General features: G+C 38.3%; 1 protein-coding gene across 1 annotated transcript in view; it reads right to left on the reverse strand.

Annotated features, from left to right (window-relative positions):
* Positions 1-15038, reverse strand: part of Ccdc170 (coiled-coil domain containing 170) — a 103124-nt gene extending 88086 nt beyond the window's left edge. Inside the window, exon 1 of the mRNA XM_087193446.1 lies at positions 14917-15038. Within this exon, the coding sequence (XP_087049572.1) occupies positions 14917-15018 (102 nt within the window). The 5' untranslated portion in view covers positions 15019-15038. The remainder of the gene's footprint in view (positions 1-14916) is intronic.
* Positions 15039-20649: the final 5611 nt, after the last annotated feature.

A 20649-nucleotide genomic window follows, 5' to 3' on the forward strand; every position in this document is an offset into this window, starting at 1 on the left:
GCTACTGCACCTGGCACTCTCTATTGTTTTCAAAACCATTTACTGTTCCCAGAAATTACCTTATCTATTTCTTTACCTTTGTATCTTTTTCCCTTTGTAGACTATAACTTTTCTGAGAGTGGGGCGTTATCCAAAATGGTGCCTGCTTTACCATGGGCAGCTATCTTATGGTTGCTAAAGGAAAGAGCTTCTGTATTTTCAGTGCTTAACAGAGCGCGTGAGGCCCAGTACGTGTGTGCCAGAGGAGAGGCCAGTGGCTCACGAGGAGAATATTTCTGGTCCAAATTTCCTCCTACATTCTCAGTTCAGTGTACTCCAAACATTCGCAAGATTTCAACATCACGACTTCCTTCTTTAAATTCTATCCATTTCTTTTACCCCAAACTACGAGAGATTTGGGGAAATGTCATAATTATACTTGAGTCTTAAAATCGTTCCCCTTTGCACTGACATTGAGGTTAGACTAAACTGACACCAATATGCCAAAAAATACATTTCTGAAGAAAGCTCATAGGGTAGATTCAGGGAGAAAAGCGTAGGGTAAATTTGTCGGTGAAAAAATCATCTCCTCTCAGTTACTCAGAAGTATAATTTCGATATTTATTTTTACAGACAGACATACTCCCTGTTTTACTAAGGAGACAATTTTGTATTTATTTTTAAAAGCATTGTGTATTTATTCAACCAATACCTACACACGGAGACAGAGGAGCTATAGTCAATAGCTGTGCTGGTATCAATAAGAAGAAGAATGAGGTGCTGTGGTCCACTTCACCAGTGCGTTTGAACTTCCACACCCTTAGATCAAAGTCTCCAAAGCACATTTCAAAGGGAAAAAAATTGGAAGCAAAAGAAAGAAATCTTGGGTAAGAACACAGCATAAATAATTCCTGATGCAGCAAATGTTACTCCCTTTTTCAATTAAACAGATTTTCATCTGTCCTTGAACATGAAAAAAAAAAAAGTAAATCTTTATAATGAGTTGATTTTGTTCAATCCAAGAAGTATTCACTTTTGTTTGACATACGGTGCACATTCTATGTGCTAACACTGAGTAAATACACACACATCTCTTTAAAATACGCAAAGAAAGCTTGTTCACTGTGTGGTGTTCAAACAGCTCTCCCCACCTGTTCTTTCATCTGCCCTCTGAGGGCAGCTGGTCACAGAATAGATACCCAGAGAAACTAAATAGTATAGTGAGAATATCAAAGTCCAATGTGTAAGTGAATGAATGGGTCATCATTTATTTTTTAAAAGCTTTTCATTCTGAAATAATTTAGAATTACAGAAAAGTTACAAAAACAGAACAGTGAATACCCCTCACTGAGTTTTCCTTAAAGTTAACAACTTGCATAACCCAGGTACATTCATTAGAACTAGGAAATTAGCATTGTTACAATTCTGTTAACTAAACCACAGACCTTATTTAAATTACTCCAGCTTTTCTATAAATATACTTTTGCAGATCAGGAGCCAACCCAGACTCTGATACTGCATCTAGTTTTCATCTCTCCTTAGTTTTCCCCCAATCATTACCTTGAAACTTTTGAAGAATATTGGCTGATATTTTGTAGAATTCCTTTCCAGTTGTGTTTTCTAATGTTTTATCATGATTTCATACTTATTGTTTGTTTGCAATGGTATAAGGCTCTTTTTTATTTAAAACAAGGAGAAAATATCTAATTATTAATCTAATTTAATCCCCACAAAGTATACTTTCTAGGCCTATGTCCAATTGATTATTTCATAATCTAAAGATACTTCTTCCTATGGCAAAAGGAAGAAAAATGGGGTACTATTGACTTTTCCAGCCATATCTCAAATATTTTGTTTTTTAATTTTTTACTACAGTATAACCAGTTTGCAATTTAGCTCTCTTCCTTAATTTTGTCTGATTGAGCTACCAAACACCAAGAGTATGTTTGAAATGTTCTGCTCTACTTGTGGATTTGTCTATTTGTCCTCACAGATTTTTGTTTCTCTCAAATTTTGTTCTTTTATTTCAAGGTTGTTATTAGGTGCATACACATTTAAAATTGTCACAACTCCCTGATGAATGAAAACTTTTAACACTTTGCAGTAACTCTCTTTACCTCTAGTAAAAATCTATCTTTAAAGTATTTGGCATAATATGAATATGGTCATCAGCTTTATTTCAGTTATTTCCTGATATAGCTTTTTATAGACTTTTGTTTTCAACCTTTCCATATTCTTTTGTTCAGATCTTTCTTTCATTAATAGAACATTTTTAAATATTTTTAAATGGGATCTATTTTTGTTAGCTAACTGAGCATTTAGTTTGTTGTAATTTCTGATACATACATATGCTTTCAACTATCATTTTGTGTTGTCTTTTTTTCACTTCTCTTTCATTTTCTCTTCTTTCTTACCTTTTTGAGTGAATGTAGATTTTATTCTTTATACCTATAAAAGGGAACCTTCTGACTTAAATTACTATGAAACATGTAATTACAATCAGCTTCTTTCTTAAACTTGATTTTGCTAAAGCAGAGAAGAATGGAGGAAATAGTTTTTTAAAAATTAGAAATGGATACCGCTTCACACCCATTAGAATGGCTACAGTGTAAAATACAGAGGAAGAGAGAAAATAACAAGCGTGGGAAAGAAATTGGAAGCACTGTACATTGCTGGTGGGAATTTAAAACAGTACAGCAGTTCCTCAAAAAATTAATAATAGAATTACCATAGGATGCAGCAACTCCACTTCTGGTTACACACCCAAAAAAAAGTGAAAGCAAAGTTTCAAAGAGATATTTCCTTTCCCATGTTCACAGCAGTATTAACCCAAAAGGTACAAACCACCCATATGTCCATGGATAAATGGAAGGATAAGGAAATGTGTATGCATTCAATAGAATATTATTCAGCCTTCAAATGGAAGGAGATTCTAATGTGTGCTACAACATGGATGAACCTTGAAGACATTATTCAATGTGAAATAAGCCAGTCACAAAAGGACAAAAACAGTATCATTCCATTTCTATGAGGTTACTAGAATGGTCAAATTCATAGAAACAGAAAGTAAAATGGGGAAAATATGGTGGCACACACCTGTAATCCCAGCACTTGGGAGGCTGAAGAGGACCACCACGAGTTCAAAGCCAGCCTGGATTACATGGTGAGTTCGAGGCCAGCCTGAACTGCATAGTGAGACCCTGTCTCAAGACAACAACAACAACAAATGATGATTGTCAAGGGTTGTGGGAAGGAGAAATGGGAAGTTAGTTATTGTTTATTGAGTACAGAGTTTCAGTTTTGCAAGATGAGCAAAGATCTGGATGGATGATGATGATGGTTGCACAACAATGTGAATGTACTAAATGCAACTAACTGGAGGCTTAAAATGATGAAGATGATCCGTTTTATGTTATGTGTATTTTATGCAATTTTGAAAAAGTGGAAACGGTGGGAGATAAAAAAAGAGACTTTACTTCCTTTTTATTTATATAGGATCAGCTCTAAGTCTTTGCTTTGAGGAACTGTAGCTGTTGAGAGATTGTTGCTATTTACATTTGCTCCTCTTAGTGATTCCTTCAGGCAGTTATTCCACTTAATGCTTATATTATATAGAAGAAAGACATTTGCCCAATTTCCCAGCAATGGTTTATACTTGAGTCATAATTTTGATTCAGATCCTCTAGGTATGTGAAAACACTGACATAGCAAAAGAGCTGCTGCCCACCCCACCATTTGTTTGTAGCCCTGTCGCCAAATCCAAGCACTTTCCACTAAAGTACTGCTATGCTTTCTGCTGATTGATGATACTACTTTGTAACTCAGTCACCTTTTTCACTTGGTAGCATTATTTCAAAATGCAGGGCTAAAGTTACACAGTTCTGCCCAAAGCTGCTTATCTCTTTCCTCTCAGCTTGAGCCATTTTGCTTCAGTGCTTATAATATTGTTCTTAGAACAATATTCACCACATTTCCTAGCCTAGTAAAGCTCGGCTGATGAATTGATTACACATAAATTCAGCTTGAGAAAAGATCAGCATGCAATCTGGATCATGAACGACACCGATAACTCAGTAATCTTTTTTGTGTGTCTATTACTCTGGTTGTGAACTCTTAGTTCTTCGTGGAGACCAAGGACTATCAAATTCATGTTTGCCTCCTTAATTCCTCACCCACGTCCACAATAAGCTGAATGTTGAGGTGTTGGCCAAGGTATTGATGTGGTGCAGTCAATGGTAGCAGTGTGATACCAAGGCAAATTCTGGAAGTTATGAAGAAGAACAAGAACTAATACATATTCATATTAACACTTACTCTGTCACACACACTATTGTGAGCCTTCCACATATTTATTGTGAAATTCTGAAACAACACTATGTGATAAGTATTATGATTATGATTCCATGCTTCCACTGAGGACACTTAAATTCTGAGACACTAAGTAGTTTTTTTGCCCAAGGTGCCACAGAGAAGGTAAAATCAGGATTGTCTGAACCCAGTTTGATTCCAAGGCTAATACCTATCTCCCTGCTCTACTCTACTTCAGAGAGATAGATACCATCCCTGCTTTGTATTTTAATGTTTTTCAGTGCAACTTAGGAGGAAAAAATACAAAATTTCCAAAAGAAAGATATTTAAGTCTCTGCTCCATCATTTGTTAAGTGAGTAAGCCATTTCTTCATCCACATAATGGAATTTCTGCCTTGCCTGCCAAAATTGTAAGATTGTCCTTGATGAAGCATTTTGTAAACTGAAGATATATGCCAGTAATAAATACTGACTTTCTACTTTTGTTCTCAGTAAAATTGAGTTCTTTCAAGCCAATTAAAATCTAGATGTTAGTGGAAATTTTCCTGTATACAGGTAGTGACTTCCTAAAAATCTCTATCTGAATCAATAAGCGTTTTCAATTAATCTAATCAATAATTTATTTCTAAAAGAGAAAATTTTACTTTACACTGGAAACATCCAACAGATACTATCATTTGGGGGTATCACCAGTAATAGGACAAACTGATAACAGGCATCTCCTGATGTGATCCACCAAGACATAATATGTCTTAAGCAGTGTCCTCCAAATATCTAGTTATGAAGAACAGATTTTTTTTTTGGTAGCAGGATCAAACTCAGGACCTTGTGCTTGCTAAATCCCCAGCCCATAACAGATCTTTTTTTAAGTGGAGGAATTATTGCAGGTTTAAAGAAACTAGGATGGGACTTCCGGGATGATGGCAGAATGGTGAGTAGCAGAGAAACAGTTTCTCTGATATTTTGATTCCAGCCACTGGAATATAGCAATGTGAGGAAGAGAAGGAGGAGGGAAATGGGTCCCTGGGACCCAGCAAGGATCTGATGCAAGAATTGAAGCCCATGGAGAGAGTGAAGAGAGGGACCACAATGCAGAAGAGGGAAGGGGCAAGTGGCACTTTCTCCCTGATCCCTGGCTCTCAGCATGGGAGGAATGGCTCGAACCTGCAGAGGCACAGTGACTACTGGCAACCCCAGGGGCCTCCAGTGAGAAATGCGCCAATGGAACAGAGCAGTGTATGCTGTGGACTGCAGTGGCTGGTGACTTATCTGGGATCAGATGCCCCTTCCCCCCAAGAAGTGGATGATTGGCTGGTAGCTATTTTGGCAAAGGGCCAAGTTAGAACTCAGAGTAGCTGTGGGTTGACTCCACCTAGCAGCTCCAAGTGTCAGGGTGAGGCACAACAAAATTCAAGTCAGCAGAAGGTCAGGGGGCCAACTTCAAGCTGGCAGGGAGCCAAATTCAAGCTAGCAAAAGGCACTTGAAGTGTTGTGGACTGAAAAACTCAGGTCCCAGCCTCACAGCCAGAAACCAGAAGCAACCTGAACTTCAGTGGAACTAAAGGCCCAAATTTGCTGGGATTATCCACCACTGCCATAATTCTACTGCTGGCTTGCTGGGATCAATCAACACAGATCTATGCTCTCTCTGTACCCTCTATCAACAAGTGACAGCAGAAACACGCCCTGAGGTGAACATTTTTTCCTGCTTTTTTTCTTTGCTTTGCTTTTTGAATTTATTTTTTTCTCTTTTTTCTCTTTTTCTTATTCTTGTTTTGATATGAGTGAGAACATTCTTTGTATTTTTTATTGTTGTTGTTATTTTGGTTTGGTTTAGTTTCTGTTTTTTCCTTCTGTCTTTCCCTACTGTCTTCTTCACCAGTTCCAAAAGCTTCCATAATCTTCTTTTGTCCTTCAGCCTTGTTTCTAATCCCTTTCTCTTCTTCTGTTTGTCTATTTTTTTCCTTTACTCCCTTTTAAATTTTCTTCCCTAAGGGTAAAATCACCATATTGAGGGGAATATTTATGGTACAAAATTTTCTGATTTGTTTTAGATTTGATTATATAACTACATATCCTCTTCATATAGATAAAGGTGGCAAATTAACAGTTACCATACTTTGTTATTTTCTAGGATGTGGTGTATTTTTTTGTTGTTTTGTTTTGTTTTTGCTTGTTTGTTTTAATTTTGGTACCAGAGATCAAACTCAGGACCTTGCACTTGCAAGGCAGGCATAGTGCCACTGAGCTAAATGCCCCTCTAGGGTATGTTTGATGCTATGGTTATTAGCAATTATGCTACTTTAGACAAGGTGACATGATTATTCCACTCAGTTGTTCTTCCTTGTATGACAAGTCTGAGAATGCCTAATGGTCTTAAACAGTACTATAGTCCAGTGTCAAATAATCAGACTCTAGGCCAAATAGGCAGCAATTTCTCACCTCTAATAAGTTGAAGAGGTAGGATCTTGCAACAGACTCAAAACCCAAAAGCCAGCTACAACTAGAAGATATCACTGAGAAGTAGTCACTTCCTAAGGGTTCACGATACTAGAAATAAGGATACCTGCTATAAACAAGCCTCAATGCAGGAATTTAACTAAAAATAAATATATAAATAATGAGAAAGCATGGAAGCAAGATGTAAACCCAGACTTTCAGCTTGACAAAGGCAAACCCAGGGGCCAATGAGGTGGAACAGTTTGAAAGCCACCCACCCGAACTCTCTGAAGTTGTAACAGTAACAAAGCAAATGAATGAGGCTCTAGAAAAAAATCAAATCAGAAATAATTTCTCCATAACTTCAGAGATGATGACCATACTGAAGGGCATGGTTGGTGAATCTAGAGAAGATACCAATTTTTAAAAATAGAGAAGCTCAGGAAAATTATGGAAATCATGAAGGCCCAACATAGGAAAGAAATGGAATCCACAAAACAGATTCAAGCAGATATCCAGGAGATTAAAAATTCTATTAAAAGTATACCCAGCAGAATGAACCAATGTGAGGACAGAATATCAGATCTAGAAGACAGAATTGCAGTTAGTGATCATGAAAGGAAAGATTTCTTTAAAATAGCAAGGGATTGGGCCAGGGATTTAGCTCAGTGGTTCTGGCACCTGCCTCTCAAGCACAAGGTCCTGAGTTCAATCCCTAGTACCAAAAAAAAAAAAAAGATTTATACAAAATATCAAGGGATCATTGAAAATCAACCCAACAGCTGATGAATGATGCAAAAAAGAATAATATAAGATGGATTGGAGTCAATGAAAAAACAGGAAATAGTGCAAATGACATAAAAACCCTGTTCATAGAAGTAATGGCACAAAGCTTCCCAAGCAGGAAAAAAGAATTTGACATACTGGTAAATGAGGCACATAGAACTATAATTAGCTATGATTTTAAAAATCTACCCTGAAGCACATAATGGTCAGGATACCACAAATATAACCAAGAACAGAATGTTAAAAACTGTTAGAGAAAAGAAACAAATCACTTACAAAGGAAAGCCCATCAGAATTACAGCAGACATCTCAACACAAACATTTAAGTCAAGGAGAGCTTGAAGTAAAGTATTTCAAGCCCTAAAATAAAACAACCTCCAACCAAAATTAAAATACCCCCACAAAACTATCTTTCAAGATTGATGGAGAAATAAGATACTTCTATCACAAAGGACACCTGAAGAAATTCATGATCGCCAAACTAGCACTCCAAAATGTTCTGAAGGGTGTTCTAAAAAGAGATAATGAAGACTACAACTCCATGAATCCCAATGGAATGAGTCCAGCAAGCAAGGCAACAAATCAAACAGAGCAAAAAGAAAGAGAACCAACAATAGAAAAATAACATGATAAGGATAAGTCAATATATATCAGCTATAAAAGTCAATGTAAATGGTCTCAATTCACCAATCAAAAGAAACAGACTGGCAAAATAGATCAAGAAACAAGATCCAACAACATACTGCATACAAGAAACACACTTAACTCAAAAAGAAATTCATAGATGAAAGTCAGAGGATGGAAAACAATACTTCATCTGAAAGGAACCTGGAAAAAAGCAGGATTAGCCATTATATTTACAGACAAAGTGGATTTCAAGCCAAAACTGATCAAGAGAGACAAAGAAGGTCACTACATCTTTGATAAGGGAACAATTTAAGAAGAAGAGATAACAATCATAAATACATATGCATTAAATACCAATGCACTCAACTATACAAAACAAATATTAATGGACATGAAAAATCAGATAAACAATAATAAAATTATAATGGGGGGGTCCTCAATATTCCACTATCACAAATAGATCAACTAGACAAAAAAAAACAACAGAGAAATATCAGAACTGAACCAAACCTGTTAACAAATGGACTTAATAGATGTCTACAGAGTGTTCCACCCCACATCAGAATATGCATTCTTATCTTGGAAATGGCCCAAATGCCTATCAACTGGTGACTGGATAAAAAACATATTTTTTAAATAAAATGCAGTGCTGCTCAGCCATAAAGAATGATAAACCAGAGACATTTATAGCTGAATGGTTGTACATTGAGGCCATACTCTTAAGTGAAATAAATAGGACACACATGTGTTAATACCGCATTGCCTCTCTAGTGTGAGAAACTGAATATGTAGATGAGGACCGAAATGTATAATAGATAATGTGAAATATGAAGAAAAGGTTCAAAGAGGAAGGGGAAATAGGGAGGGAGGGTGAGAGAAAAGAAAGTAGGAAAAGAAAAAATGAGAATAGAAGGAAAAAATGAAAACCATGCTTTTATAAATAGGGAAGGTGGAAGGGAGGGAAGGGGAATGGGAAAAAACAAGAACCATGCTATATCATATAAAGGTACAAATTCCCAATGATGAATGTGACTGTAATGTATACCTAAAATGTACCAATAAACTTATGGGAGAAAAAAAGAATATGCATTTTTCTCAGCTGCACACAGGGCATTCTCCAAAACGGACCACATATTAGCTCATAGAACATGCTGAAGTAAATACAAAGGAACTAAAATTATCTCATAAATATTACCAGACCATAGTGAAATGAATTTGGAAATCAATGGCAAAAGAAACCACAAGAACTTCATAAACAAATAGAAATTAAATAGCACCCTCCTAAACAACCAATGAGTAACAGATGACATTAAAGAAAAAATTAGACAGTTTCTATAATTAAATGATAAATGCCAGTACAACATACTGGAACTTATGGGGTGCAATGAAAGCAGTCCTACCAGGACAATTTATAGAGGGGAATTCTCATATCAGAAAAACAAAGAAAGCTCAAATAAACAACCTAATGTTGAACCTCAAATTTCTAGAAAAAGAAGAGTAAGTCATGCCCAAAGCTTATACGAGGGAGGAAATTATAAAGATCAGAGCAGAAATTAATGCAATTGAGACTAAGAAAACAATACAAAGAATCAATGAATTGAAGAGTTGGTTCTTTGAAACATTAAATAAAATTGACAAACCCTTAGCCAACCTTATCAAAAAAAGGAAAGAAAAGATTCAAATACAGGCAATTAGGAATGAAAAGGGTAAAATCAACAGATCCTGCAGAAATCCGGAAGATCATCAGTACCTCCTTCAACAACGTGCATTCTAATAAGAAGTAAAACACAGACGGAATGGACAAATTCCCAGATACATATGAATTACCAGGGCTGAATCAAGAAAATACAAAATTCTAAATAAACCAAAATCACTCAATAAAACAGAAGATGTAATTTAAAACCTACCAACATGGGAGTGTAGGCAGGTGCAACCACTGTGGAAATCAGTGTGGTGATTCTTCAAAAAACTAATACTAGAGGTTCTGTTTGATCCAACTATTCTCCTTCTTGGTATATTCTTGAAAGAATTGAAAGCATCATACCACAACAATATATGCATGCTTATGTTTATAGCAGCACAGTTTGTAATAGCTAAATCTTGGAAACAGCCCAAATGCCTTTCAATCGATGAATGGATGAAGAAGATGTAGTTCTTTTATAAAATGGAGTACTACTCAGCCATAAAGAAAGATAAACTAGAGACATTCATAGCTAAATGGATGAACCTTAAGACCATATTCTTAAGTGAAATAAATCTGACATACACGTAAATACTGCATTGTTTCTCTGGTATGAGAAATTGAAAGTGTAAATGAGGACCAAAATATATAATAGATATTGTAAAATAGGAAGAAAATATTGAAAGGGGAAGGGGAACTAGAGAAGGGGGTGGGAGAAAGGAAAGAAGGGAAAGAAAAAATGAGAAAAGAAGGAAAAAATGGAAACAAAGCTCTTGTCAAGAAGAAGGAATGGAAGGGTTTAAGGGAGGGAAGGGGAATGGAAAAAATAAGAACTAATATATATCATGTACAGGTAAATTTATATGAATGTGATCATTATGTACACCTACAATGTACCAATAAATTTAATTTTTTAAGCTACCAACAAAGAAAACCCAGGTCCTGATGGATTCACCTCTGAATTCCATAAGAAATTTAGAGAAGATCTAATGGCATTATTCCTCAAACTCTTTAATGAAATTAAAATGGAAGCAATACCCCCAAACCCATTCCTGGAAATAAGCATTACCATGATACCAAAACCAGAGAAGGATCCAACAAAAAAAAGGAGAAGCTACAGGCCAATATCCCTAATAAACATAGCTGCAAAAATCTTCAATAAGATACTGGCAAATGGAATGCAGAAGATCATCAAGAAGGTTATATGCCATGACCAAGTAGGATTCATCCCAGGGATGCAGGAATGGTTCAACAATACTCCATGTTAACAGAGCCAAGGACAAAAACCCCATGATCATCTCAATAGATGCAGAAAAAGCATTTGACAAAGTCCAACAAGAATTCATGATAAAAAAAAAACCCCACAGAAAATTGGAATAGATGGTCTTTATCTCAATCTGATAAAAGCCATCTATGGCAAACCAACAGCCAACATCATACTAAGTGGTCAAGTGAAATTTTTCACTCTAAAATCAGGAACAAGAAGAGGAAGTCCCCTTTTATTCAATATAGTTCTAGAAATATTAACCAGAGCAACTAGAGAAGAGAAAGAAATAAAAGGAATGAGGATAGGAAAAGAAGTTAAATTATCATTATTTGTGGATGACATAACACTCTGCATAGAAGACCCAAAAACTCCACCACAGACTTCTAAATTCAATAACTAAATTCAGTAGCATAGCTGGATACAAAGTCAATACTCAAAAGTCAATACCATTCCTGTACACAAATAATAAACTCACTGAGAGAGAAATTAGGGAAACCACATCTTTCACAATAGCATTGGGAAAAATGAAATACTTATGAATTAACCTAATGAAGGAAGTAAAAGACCTTTACATGGAAAACTACGTACTCTGAAAAAGGAGGTCAAAGAGGATATTGGAAAGATATCTCTTGTTTTTGGATAGAAAGAACCAAAGAGTGAAAATGGCCATACTCCCAAAATTGTTATACAGATTTAATGCAGTCTTGACCAAAATACAATAGTATATCTCACAGAATTAGACAAAACAATCCTAACACTCACATGGAACCAGAAGAGACCTAGAATTGCAAAAGCAATTCTGAGCAGGTGGCATCACAATCCCTGACTTAAAATTACACTACAAAGCTACTGTGATTTAAAAGGGGGGGCAGGGGGGAAGACCCGAGGATCAGTGGAACAAACTAGAAGATGCAAAAGCAACTCCAAACACACTCAGCCACTTTATATTTGACAAAGGAGCCAATCACCTTCATTGGAAGGAAGATAATCTCTTTAATAAATACTGCTGGGAAAACTGGTTTTCACAGGCTAAAGACTAAATCTAGACCCATATCTCTCATGACCCACTAAACTAAAATCAAAATGAGAGCCGGAGATTTAGCTCAGTGGCACTGCACCTGCCTCACAAGTGCAAGGTCCTGAGTTCAATCCCTGGAACAAAAAAAAAATGAATCAAAGATCTAAATATTAAAAAAGAAACACCAAATCTGCTGGAAGATAGAATAGACAGAACTCTTGAAGACATTGGTGAAGGCAGAGACTTTGTGACCAAAACTCCAATCCCACAAGAACTATTACAAAGAATCAACAACTGGGATCTCATATTATTAAAAAGCCTTTGTACAGCAAAAGAAACCATCAACAGAGCGAAAAGACAATCCACAGAGTGGGAAAAAAATTTTTCCAGCTGTTCTTCAGACAAAGGACTAATATCTGGAATATGTAAAGAACTTTAAAAAATCCAACACCCCCCCCCGATATTTAATTCCCAACCTAGGGACCGGGGATTTAGCTCAGTGGTTCCACAGCCTGCTTTACAAGCACAAGGTCCCAAGTTTGATCCCCGGTACAAAAAAAAAAGACCCAACCTAAAAATGGGCATCTGAACTGAACAGACTTTTCAGGTGAAGAAGTAGAAACAACAAATAAATATATGAAAAAAAGTTCAGCATCACTAGTCATTCGAGAGATGCAAATTAAAACAACATTAAGATTCCATCTCATTCCAGAAAGGATGGCAATTATTAAGAAATCAACCAATAACAAATACTGGCAGAGCTGGAAGGAAAAAAGAACCCTTCTCCACTGTTGGTGAGAGTGTAGACTGGTACAACCACTGTGGAAATCAGTATGTAGATTCCTCAAAAAACTAAAACTAGATGTTTCATTTGACCCCAGCCATTCCTCTTCTTGTGGGTATCTTCTTGAAAGAGTTTAAAGCATTGTACCACAGCAATATATTCTCACCCATGTTTATAGTGGCACAGTTTTTTGTGTGTGTTTTTTTTGGTACTGGGGATCAAACTCAGGTCCCTGCGCTTGTCAGCAAGTGACAAAACCACTGAGCTAAATCCCCAGCCCATAGGGGCACAGTTTTAATAGCTAAATCTTGGAAACAGCCCCAATGCCCATCAATCAATGAATGCACAAAGATGTAGTTTTCTTATCCAATGAAGTACTACTCTGCCATAAAGAAGGATGGACTTGAGACATTTCTAGATAAATGGATGCACCTTGAGACCATACTCTGAAGTAAATGAGGCACACATGTTTAAATGTGGCATGGTTTCTCTGGTATGAGAAACAGAAAGTGTAAATAAGGACCAAAATGTATAAGAGATATTGTGAAGCAGGAAGAAAATGTTCAAATGGGAAGGGGAACTAGGAAGGGGGAAAAGGGGGAAAAAGGAAGGGAAAGGGAAAAAAAGGGAATAGAAGGAAAAAATGGAAACAGTTTTTATAAATAAGGAGAGGAAGAAGGGTTGAGGGGAGGGAAAGGGGAAAAAAAGAAGCAACATATATCATGTATAGCTACAAATTCCCTATGATGAATGTTATCATTGTGTATATCTAAAATGCACAAATAAAATTAATTTCAAACAAAGAAACTAAGATGTAACAACTAAATGTGTGTGATCTACGAGTGAAAAAATTTTTTCAATAAATGTCATAACTGGGAGTATTGACAAAATTTGAGCAGATGGTGTACTATTGGAGTAAGTAGATTATTGCAAAAATGCTAAGTATGGTATTCTGAATTTGATCCATTGTACTTAAATTATTAAATTCTTTATTAGAAAATTTACACCAGAGCTTTTAGGATGGAAGGGTCATGATGTTTTAACTTGCTTTGCTCACCAAAAATACATAACCAAAAAATAATAATAGAAATACTTGGTGCGTATATATGGGCTGATAGTCTTCGTTTATAAAGACCAAGACCATATTGAGATAAAATGTAATATGGAATATGAAAATGCCCGATGGCAGAAAAATTAGTTTTATTGGTACTACTTTTCCACAAATACATTAGGAATCGGGAAAATCTAAATGTGGGGATGCAAAGCAACAATCAAACGTGCTGATTAGTAGAATTGTGGTAGCGTGTTGGGGAATGCAAGCGCTGCTTGGAGCCCAACTTCCCCCAGGGACTTATATGCCGAGGGCCCCTCTAACAGCCTCTGTTGAGCACAATTCTGCTTCTCTAGCAAATGCTCCAGAACACAGAGTACCTGGGGGACCGGTGGCGGCCCCAGAGGTGGTAAGACTCAGCCCAGGCTGAGCCCTCCAGAATTCCTCATGGAGAGCGTGCGTGTGTCCATAGCATATCTGACATCTCCGAGTTCCCCGTGTCTAAGTAACTCGTGGGAGTAAACGAGTCCAACGACAACTTAATTACTGTTTCCGGAGTGGTTAGCAACGCGGGTGTTGGCGACCTCCCCCGGCCGCGTTACTCCTAGCGCCCAGCTCTGGAGTGCTCACAGGCACGTCTCAGCAGCGAAGCCGGGAAGTTAGGGCGGGAACTGCCTGTATGCTCCGGGGGCGGGGACAGGAGCGGCCCATCTGTCGAATTTAACCACTCTAAAAGGTCAAAGAAGTGGCATGACACAACCTTAAAAAGAAAATTCAGGCTCATTTTACTAATTCCTGACCTGCTCATCATTTCTAAAATTAGCCGTCCCGCTCCCCCCATGCGCTGTCCGGGCGGGACCGCGCAGTCAGGAGCACCCGGGTGCACAGGAACCGTGCCCCTGGGGTCGTCTGGCCCCGGCGCCTCCCTCGCTGGGATCTGGGTCCTAGCTGCCAGGGGCCGCCGCTGGGACTGTACCTCAGGCGCAGTCGACCGGGCGCCCGCCGCGGCGTCGCAGGTCGGGTCGAGGCTCCGGGAGCCGGGGGAGCCGCGGCGGCTCATGGCTGCTGAGGCGGCCATGCGTCTCCTGGGCAACCGGTAAACACCTAGACAGGGCAGCCACGCCTGGCTGCACACTAGACCCGCCCGGGCGCTGGGCGACCTCAGCCTCAAAACTGGTGTCACCTGCGGTGGGCGAGGGACAGTGAGCTGTCAGTATTCACAGTGCAGGGGCGTGCGCAGTCGGAGCTTGAGGACTCCAACGTGAACAGAGCATTTATTTTGCACCTACTGTATGCAGATACGTCTCCGAGCCCCAGGGTCCCCTTCATGGGCAGGCAACCTGAGGCTTGCACGGGGGTTGGGGGTGGGAGGGTCCTGGCTGCCCTCTGTTTAACGCTTTGTTGAAATTCTTAGTAGTGTTTTTTCGTTTTCATTTTTGTTTAGTATGTTTGTACTACAAATGATCACATTCACTGTGGGAAGTAGGTACGTACACACGTACGTAACATATCTTAACTCTTTTTATTCCCTTTCCCTTCCAACCTCCCCATCGTTAGATCCTCTTCCCCAGAAATTCTTAGCTTTTGAATTACCCTGGATTTTCATTTTGTTCCAGGCCCGAACTGTGTAGCCTGTCATGGTGAGTGTTCTTTCATTTAACCTTCTCAAGTCCCCTGCAGGAAGTACGGTGACAGGATGCTAGTCACAGTAACAGCACAGCTTTGCAGGTGGCATACTCATGGGTGCCATACCTGAGCTGCTCTAAGTGCTTCCCATGTATGATCTCCCTAGAAACAGGATTAGGAAGTGGATGTTAGAATAGTCCATTTCTGAGTTAATGTCACAGGGAATTGAAGTAAATGGTCAAAGAGTGTACAACTGCCAGGTGGTAGAGAGAGTATCACACCCCACAAAGGGAGTGACCTCTCTACGTCCCACACTGCAGCAGCATCCAAAAATGGACCCCACATGTGAAAGACCTTGTTGGACTGAAGGACTATTGGAAACTTAAATAAAATCAGAGCTGAGGCAGCTTTGCTTGGATTCTGTGTGCATTAGTCACTTCCCCATCACCGGGACAAAATACTCCATAGACACAATTTAAAAAAGAAGAGGTTTAATATAGCTCACATTTTCAATGGGTTCAGTCCATGGTCAGCCAGGTCCAAGGCAGAATGGAAGAGCTTGGTGGAGGAAAATTGTGCAGCCAGGAAGCAGAGAAAAGGGAGGAGCTGCAGTTGAGAATACACCCTTCCAGTTTAGGTCCCCAGTGACCCACCTCCAACCAGGCCCCAACCCTAGCAGCACAGCCAGCTCTGAACTCACCAATGGAGGGATCCACTGGTGAGTATAGCAGCCTGTGATCAAGTCACCTTCCAAAAGCCCCACTTCTAAACATGAAAATTTTGGGGAACATTTTAGATCTAAACCATAACATCACCCATCCACCCTACATGCATCCATGATTGTATTTGAGGATTTCTTGCCCTTGCTTTTTTTTTTTGGTACTGAGGATCAAACTCAGGACCTTGTGCTTGCAAGGCAGGCAGTGGAACCACTGAGCTTAGTCCCTGGCCCTCTTGCCCTTGCTTTTTAAAAAGTATGTTTAATGACATGTAAAAATTATATACATTGATAGGGTACCATAAAATGCTGAGAGTGGCTTGACAGTACTTCTACAATCTCATATATCAGTGATGGCAAACCTTTTAGAGTTTTCAATGATACAAACAGCCCACTGTGGCATGCGTGCCATAGGTTCACCACCACTGCCATATATCTAATTCAGAATCATCTTGACACTTTCAGTTCTAGCAATGTTTTACAGAAAGTCCTTAATGGAACCTAAGGTTTCAGAAATCTCCTGTTAATAGTATAATTTGTAGAAAATATTTTTTTCTAGCTGCAGTTTTTCCTTGCAGCAGAATCACTACTATTTTATTTTATTTTCCATGAATGGACATTGCCAGAGAAAACAAAGTTAATGAAAACTGGAAGCATCTGTAAAAGAACCAGCCTGAGGGTGAAGGACGCACAGGTAATGGCGGAAAAAATAAGAACTAAGATACATCATGTTCAGGTACAAGCACCCAATGATAAATGTAAATGTATTGTATACCCAAAATGTACCAATAAAGATATAAATTTAAAAAAAGAACCAGCCTGAAAACTCCTCTCTCTAGATTAACTCTTCATCCATTTGCCACCATACCATTTCATAAAATCTAATTCTGGTCACTTGGGTTCACCTGAAACCTCTTCCTCATGAGAACAGGAGATGGGAATTTGCAAGGTCCTTGAAAATCATTGTCAAAGAATTTTTCTCAGTGTAAAGACAGTATGTGCTTTTGTGGTAATGGGAGCAGAAAAAGTGCTCAGCCTAACCCCTGCTGGGATGCCTTTGAACTTTCTGGGATGTCAAGACATGAACTAAGTGACCCTTCAGGTCAGCATGTGAAATTGAGATCTGATGCTGACCAAGGGATTGAGCAGAACCTGGACCCTGGAGGACAATAATTTGAACCACCTAGGTCTATAGTAGAAGAGTACTGCAGGCCAGAATTGGGAGCCATATGTGTGATGACAATTTAAGCAAAGGCAGGAAGTAAAATGAACAAAGCATGTTCCAGTCCAGACTTCTCACAAACCCTATGTATGGGCAGCTCACAGTGCCCTGGTACAGACTTTAATTTACCTTTACAGTGACAACCGAGGCAGGAAGCTGCCAGCCATATAGTCTTGTATGCTTCAGCACCATAGAGCTGCATCTTTATAAAAGACGAGGGTTCCTAATTAAGTACTAGGCTGAATTTGGACCTGTGGTATAGGAACTCAAGCTGTTAAGTTTTGGAAGAGCACTTGTGAATGCAGCACCCAAAGAAGGTAACAGGTGGCAGTGAGTAGGCCGGGGGGTGGGGAGGGGGCCCCAGGAGGAGACTGTCACACACAGGTGGGAGATGGGACGGGAGGGAGTGGACATCATAATAATGAGGAGGTGAGAGATTGTAGGGGTGCAATCAGTTGGGGTCTGAGCTCACCAGACAGTCTGGATGTTGGTGAGGCCTAATCAGGCAGCAAGGAGACAAAGCAGAGGAGGGAGGAAAAGAGAGAGCTCAGACTGGGACAAATTTAGTCTCAAGTGTTGAGAGGAGAAGACAAACAGATCTTTTGCTGGAACAGGAAGTCCCAGGGAACATTCAGCTTAAAGCAGAAAATCCAGCTCGCTCTGCCATAATGCTAAGCCCTATCCTGAAGTACACTGATAAGCCAGGTGTGCTGAGATGTGTGTTAAATAAACACAATATCTGAGAGGAGATCAAAACTCCTGTAAGTAGATGGGGTGAGGGGGTGGGGGTCTGTAGATTCAGGCATGAATTTCTTTGGAGTTCTCTCGTGGTGTCGTAGCTTTATTACTCAGATTGCCTCCTTTTATTTGTTTGTTTATTTTACAAATGTGTATGTTTCTCATAGGAAACTTTGCACTGTGATAACTTTGGGGCTTTTGATTTATGTTTAAATGCTTGTCACTGTAACCATTCCTAGGACATTTTCATTTTCTAAAGACTGTGGAAAAGAGCATGCTTGATTTATATATTTTCATAAACAACTTGCTATGGTCTGAATGTTGGAGTCCCTCCCATATTCAGAGGTGCCGGCTTCGGGAAGTGATTAAGTCGCTTGTTGAGTGAGACTCGTGCCATTGAAGCGCCACCTACCTGTCAGACACCAAACCTTCTGGCACCTTTGGCTTGGGCTTTTTGGCCTCCAGAACCATAAGAAATAAATCTTTGTTGTCTAAGGTATTTTGTTCTAGCAAACCAAATGGACTAAGACAGAATTGGTAACTACTTCAGTCATTTAACAGTTTACTTGGTGAGATATTAAAATCTGCTATCCTAATTGACAGCATTTAAAGACCGTTAAAGCCATTCCCAGCCCTGTCTTAAACTTCTTTCAGCTGTGTGCTGGTCCCTATTTGATCTCTCAAATAAATGAGTCCTTCTTTAGCAGTAATTTTAGTGTTATCAGTTCATCTGAAAACAAATAACCCTTGCCTTATTTATTCTATTGTAATCTACAGCTAGTTGTAAAACAATTTATCAATGTTGCTTCCAAAAATCTTCATAAATTCTCATTTCACTTATTTGTAAGGTCCGTTTTTTTCTTTTTCCCATGTATTTGACCATACATATTTTATACCTAAAATAAATGTGATCTTTTTGTAACTTTTCTGTAGGCCAGGCTAAGAGACCACAGAGAGCTCGCTTCATGCAAAATAACCAACTTAAAAATCCATTTCATTGTTAAAGTCAACTATAACTGTTCTTTTTTTATCAAAAGAAAGTACATTTCAAGATATTTTAGCTGGATCAATATATGCCTCTGAAAAACATCCATGATGAATACATTTTTCTGGATTTCTATGATTTTATTTAACAATAAATTCAATTTTAATATTTTAATTCAACTTTAATCAATATTTCCTGAACTGGTCAAAAAGATGATTATACATAATACCATTATTCATCGCCTTACTGGAGTTATCTTTCAGTTGTAGATTTGCAAGTTTAAAATAGTTGAATATTTTAGGAAAAAATTAGAAGGATAAATGGGGCAATCCATGTTAGTATTTTTCTGTTCTGAGAAGCTGGCAGGAGCAAACAATTTAAGTCACTCAATGTGCAGTCAAAGCACATTCTTGATCCACTACTAATACTATAAACAAATATCCTTTTGAAATCTAGTTTGCTATTTTTTTACTGGCATTTTTGTCCTTATTCTTGGTGATTTTGCTGATTAAAAATGGCCCACATAGTATTGACGTGCTGTTAGCATTAAAAAGCACAATAAAATTGGGTTGTGTCTTTCAGATAAAGTATGTATTAGCTAATCTTCATTCAAGCATGAGGCACAGCACTAGTGAGTGTGAGTTCAGTGTTAATGAATCAACTGTACTTATTAAATCAAATCTTGTTTAAACAAAAACACATAAAATATGATTATGAATTGATCGGTTGATGGAAATTTTGTAAGCACAGGTACAAAAGAATCCTGCCCTCTATTTTCCATAGAAGTAATGCAGTATTCACTAATTCAATGTTCATAGTGAATTCATAGAACATAACTTCTATGAATAATAAGAATTTGTGGAACTGCACAGGAATTAGTCACTGGTTAAATCTGTTATTTACTTTGTAGTTCACATGATCTGCTCTTTGTTTAATGTCCAGAACAATATTTTAAGTTTCCAATTTAAATCTACAGATATCATGATGACAACTAATAAGAGTAGAATTATCCTGTAGGGTGAATAACATTTTGCTTAACTAAGATTTACAGTGTTGCCTAGCATCAAAACTTATCACAAACAGGGCTGGGGATTTAGCTCAGTGGTTCTGGCGCCTGCCTCACAAGCACAAGGTCCTGAGTTAGATCCCCAGTACCAAGAAAAAAAAAAAACTTATCACAAATGCCCAACTCTCAATGGAGCATGGCCAGTACCCTACAAGTGGACTGAAAGAAAGCTCATGGACTAAATATCCCAGACTCCCTCTCTTGCCCCAGTCTCTTGCTAAAAGCCCAAACACTGGAAGTCTGAATATGATAAAAATCAGTATTTCCCAAACCATATTTCCCAAACCACGTCACTGAAAAGAGGGGATAAAAGAATTCTTGCAATGATACTGCAAAGGATTATAATGTTTGTTT

Source organism: Heterocephalus glaber, unplaced genomic scaffold, assembly GCF_053883595.1.
Source record: "Heterocephalus glaber isolate CG9 unplaced genomic scaffold, H.glaber_assembly_v1.0 deba00001593, whole genome shotgun sequence".
NCBI classification, from domain to species: domain Eukaryota; kingdom Metazoa; phylum Chordata; class Mammalia; order Rodentia; family Bathyergidae; genus Heterocephalus; species Heterocephalus glaber.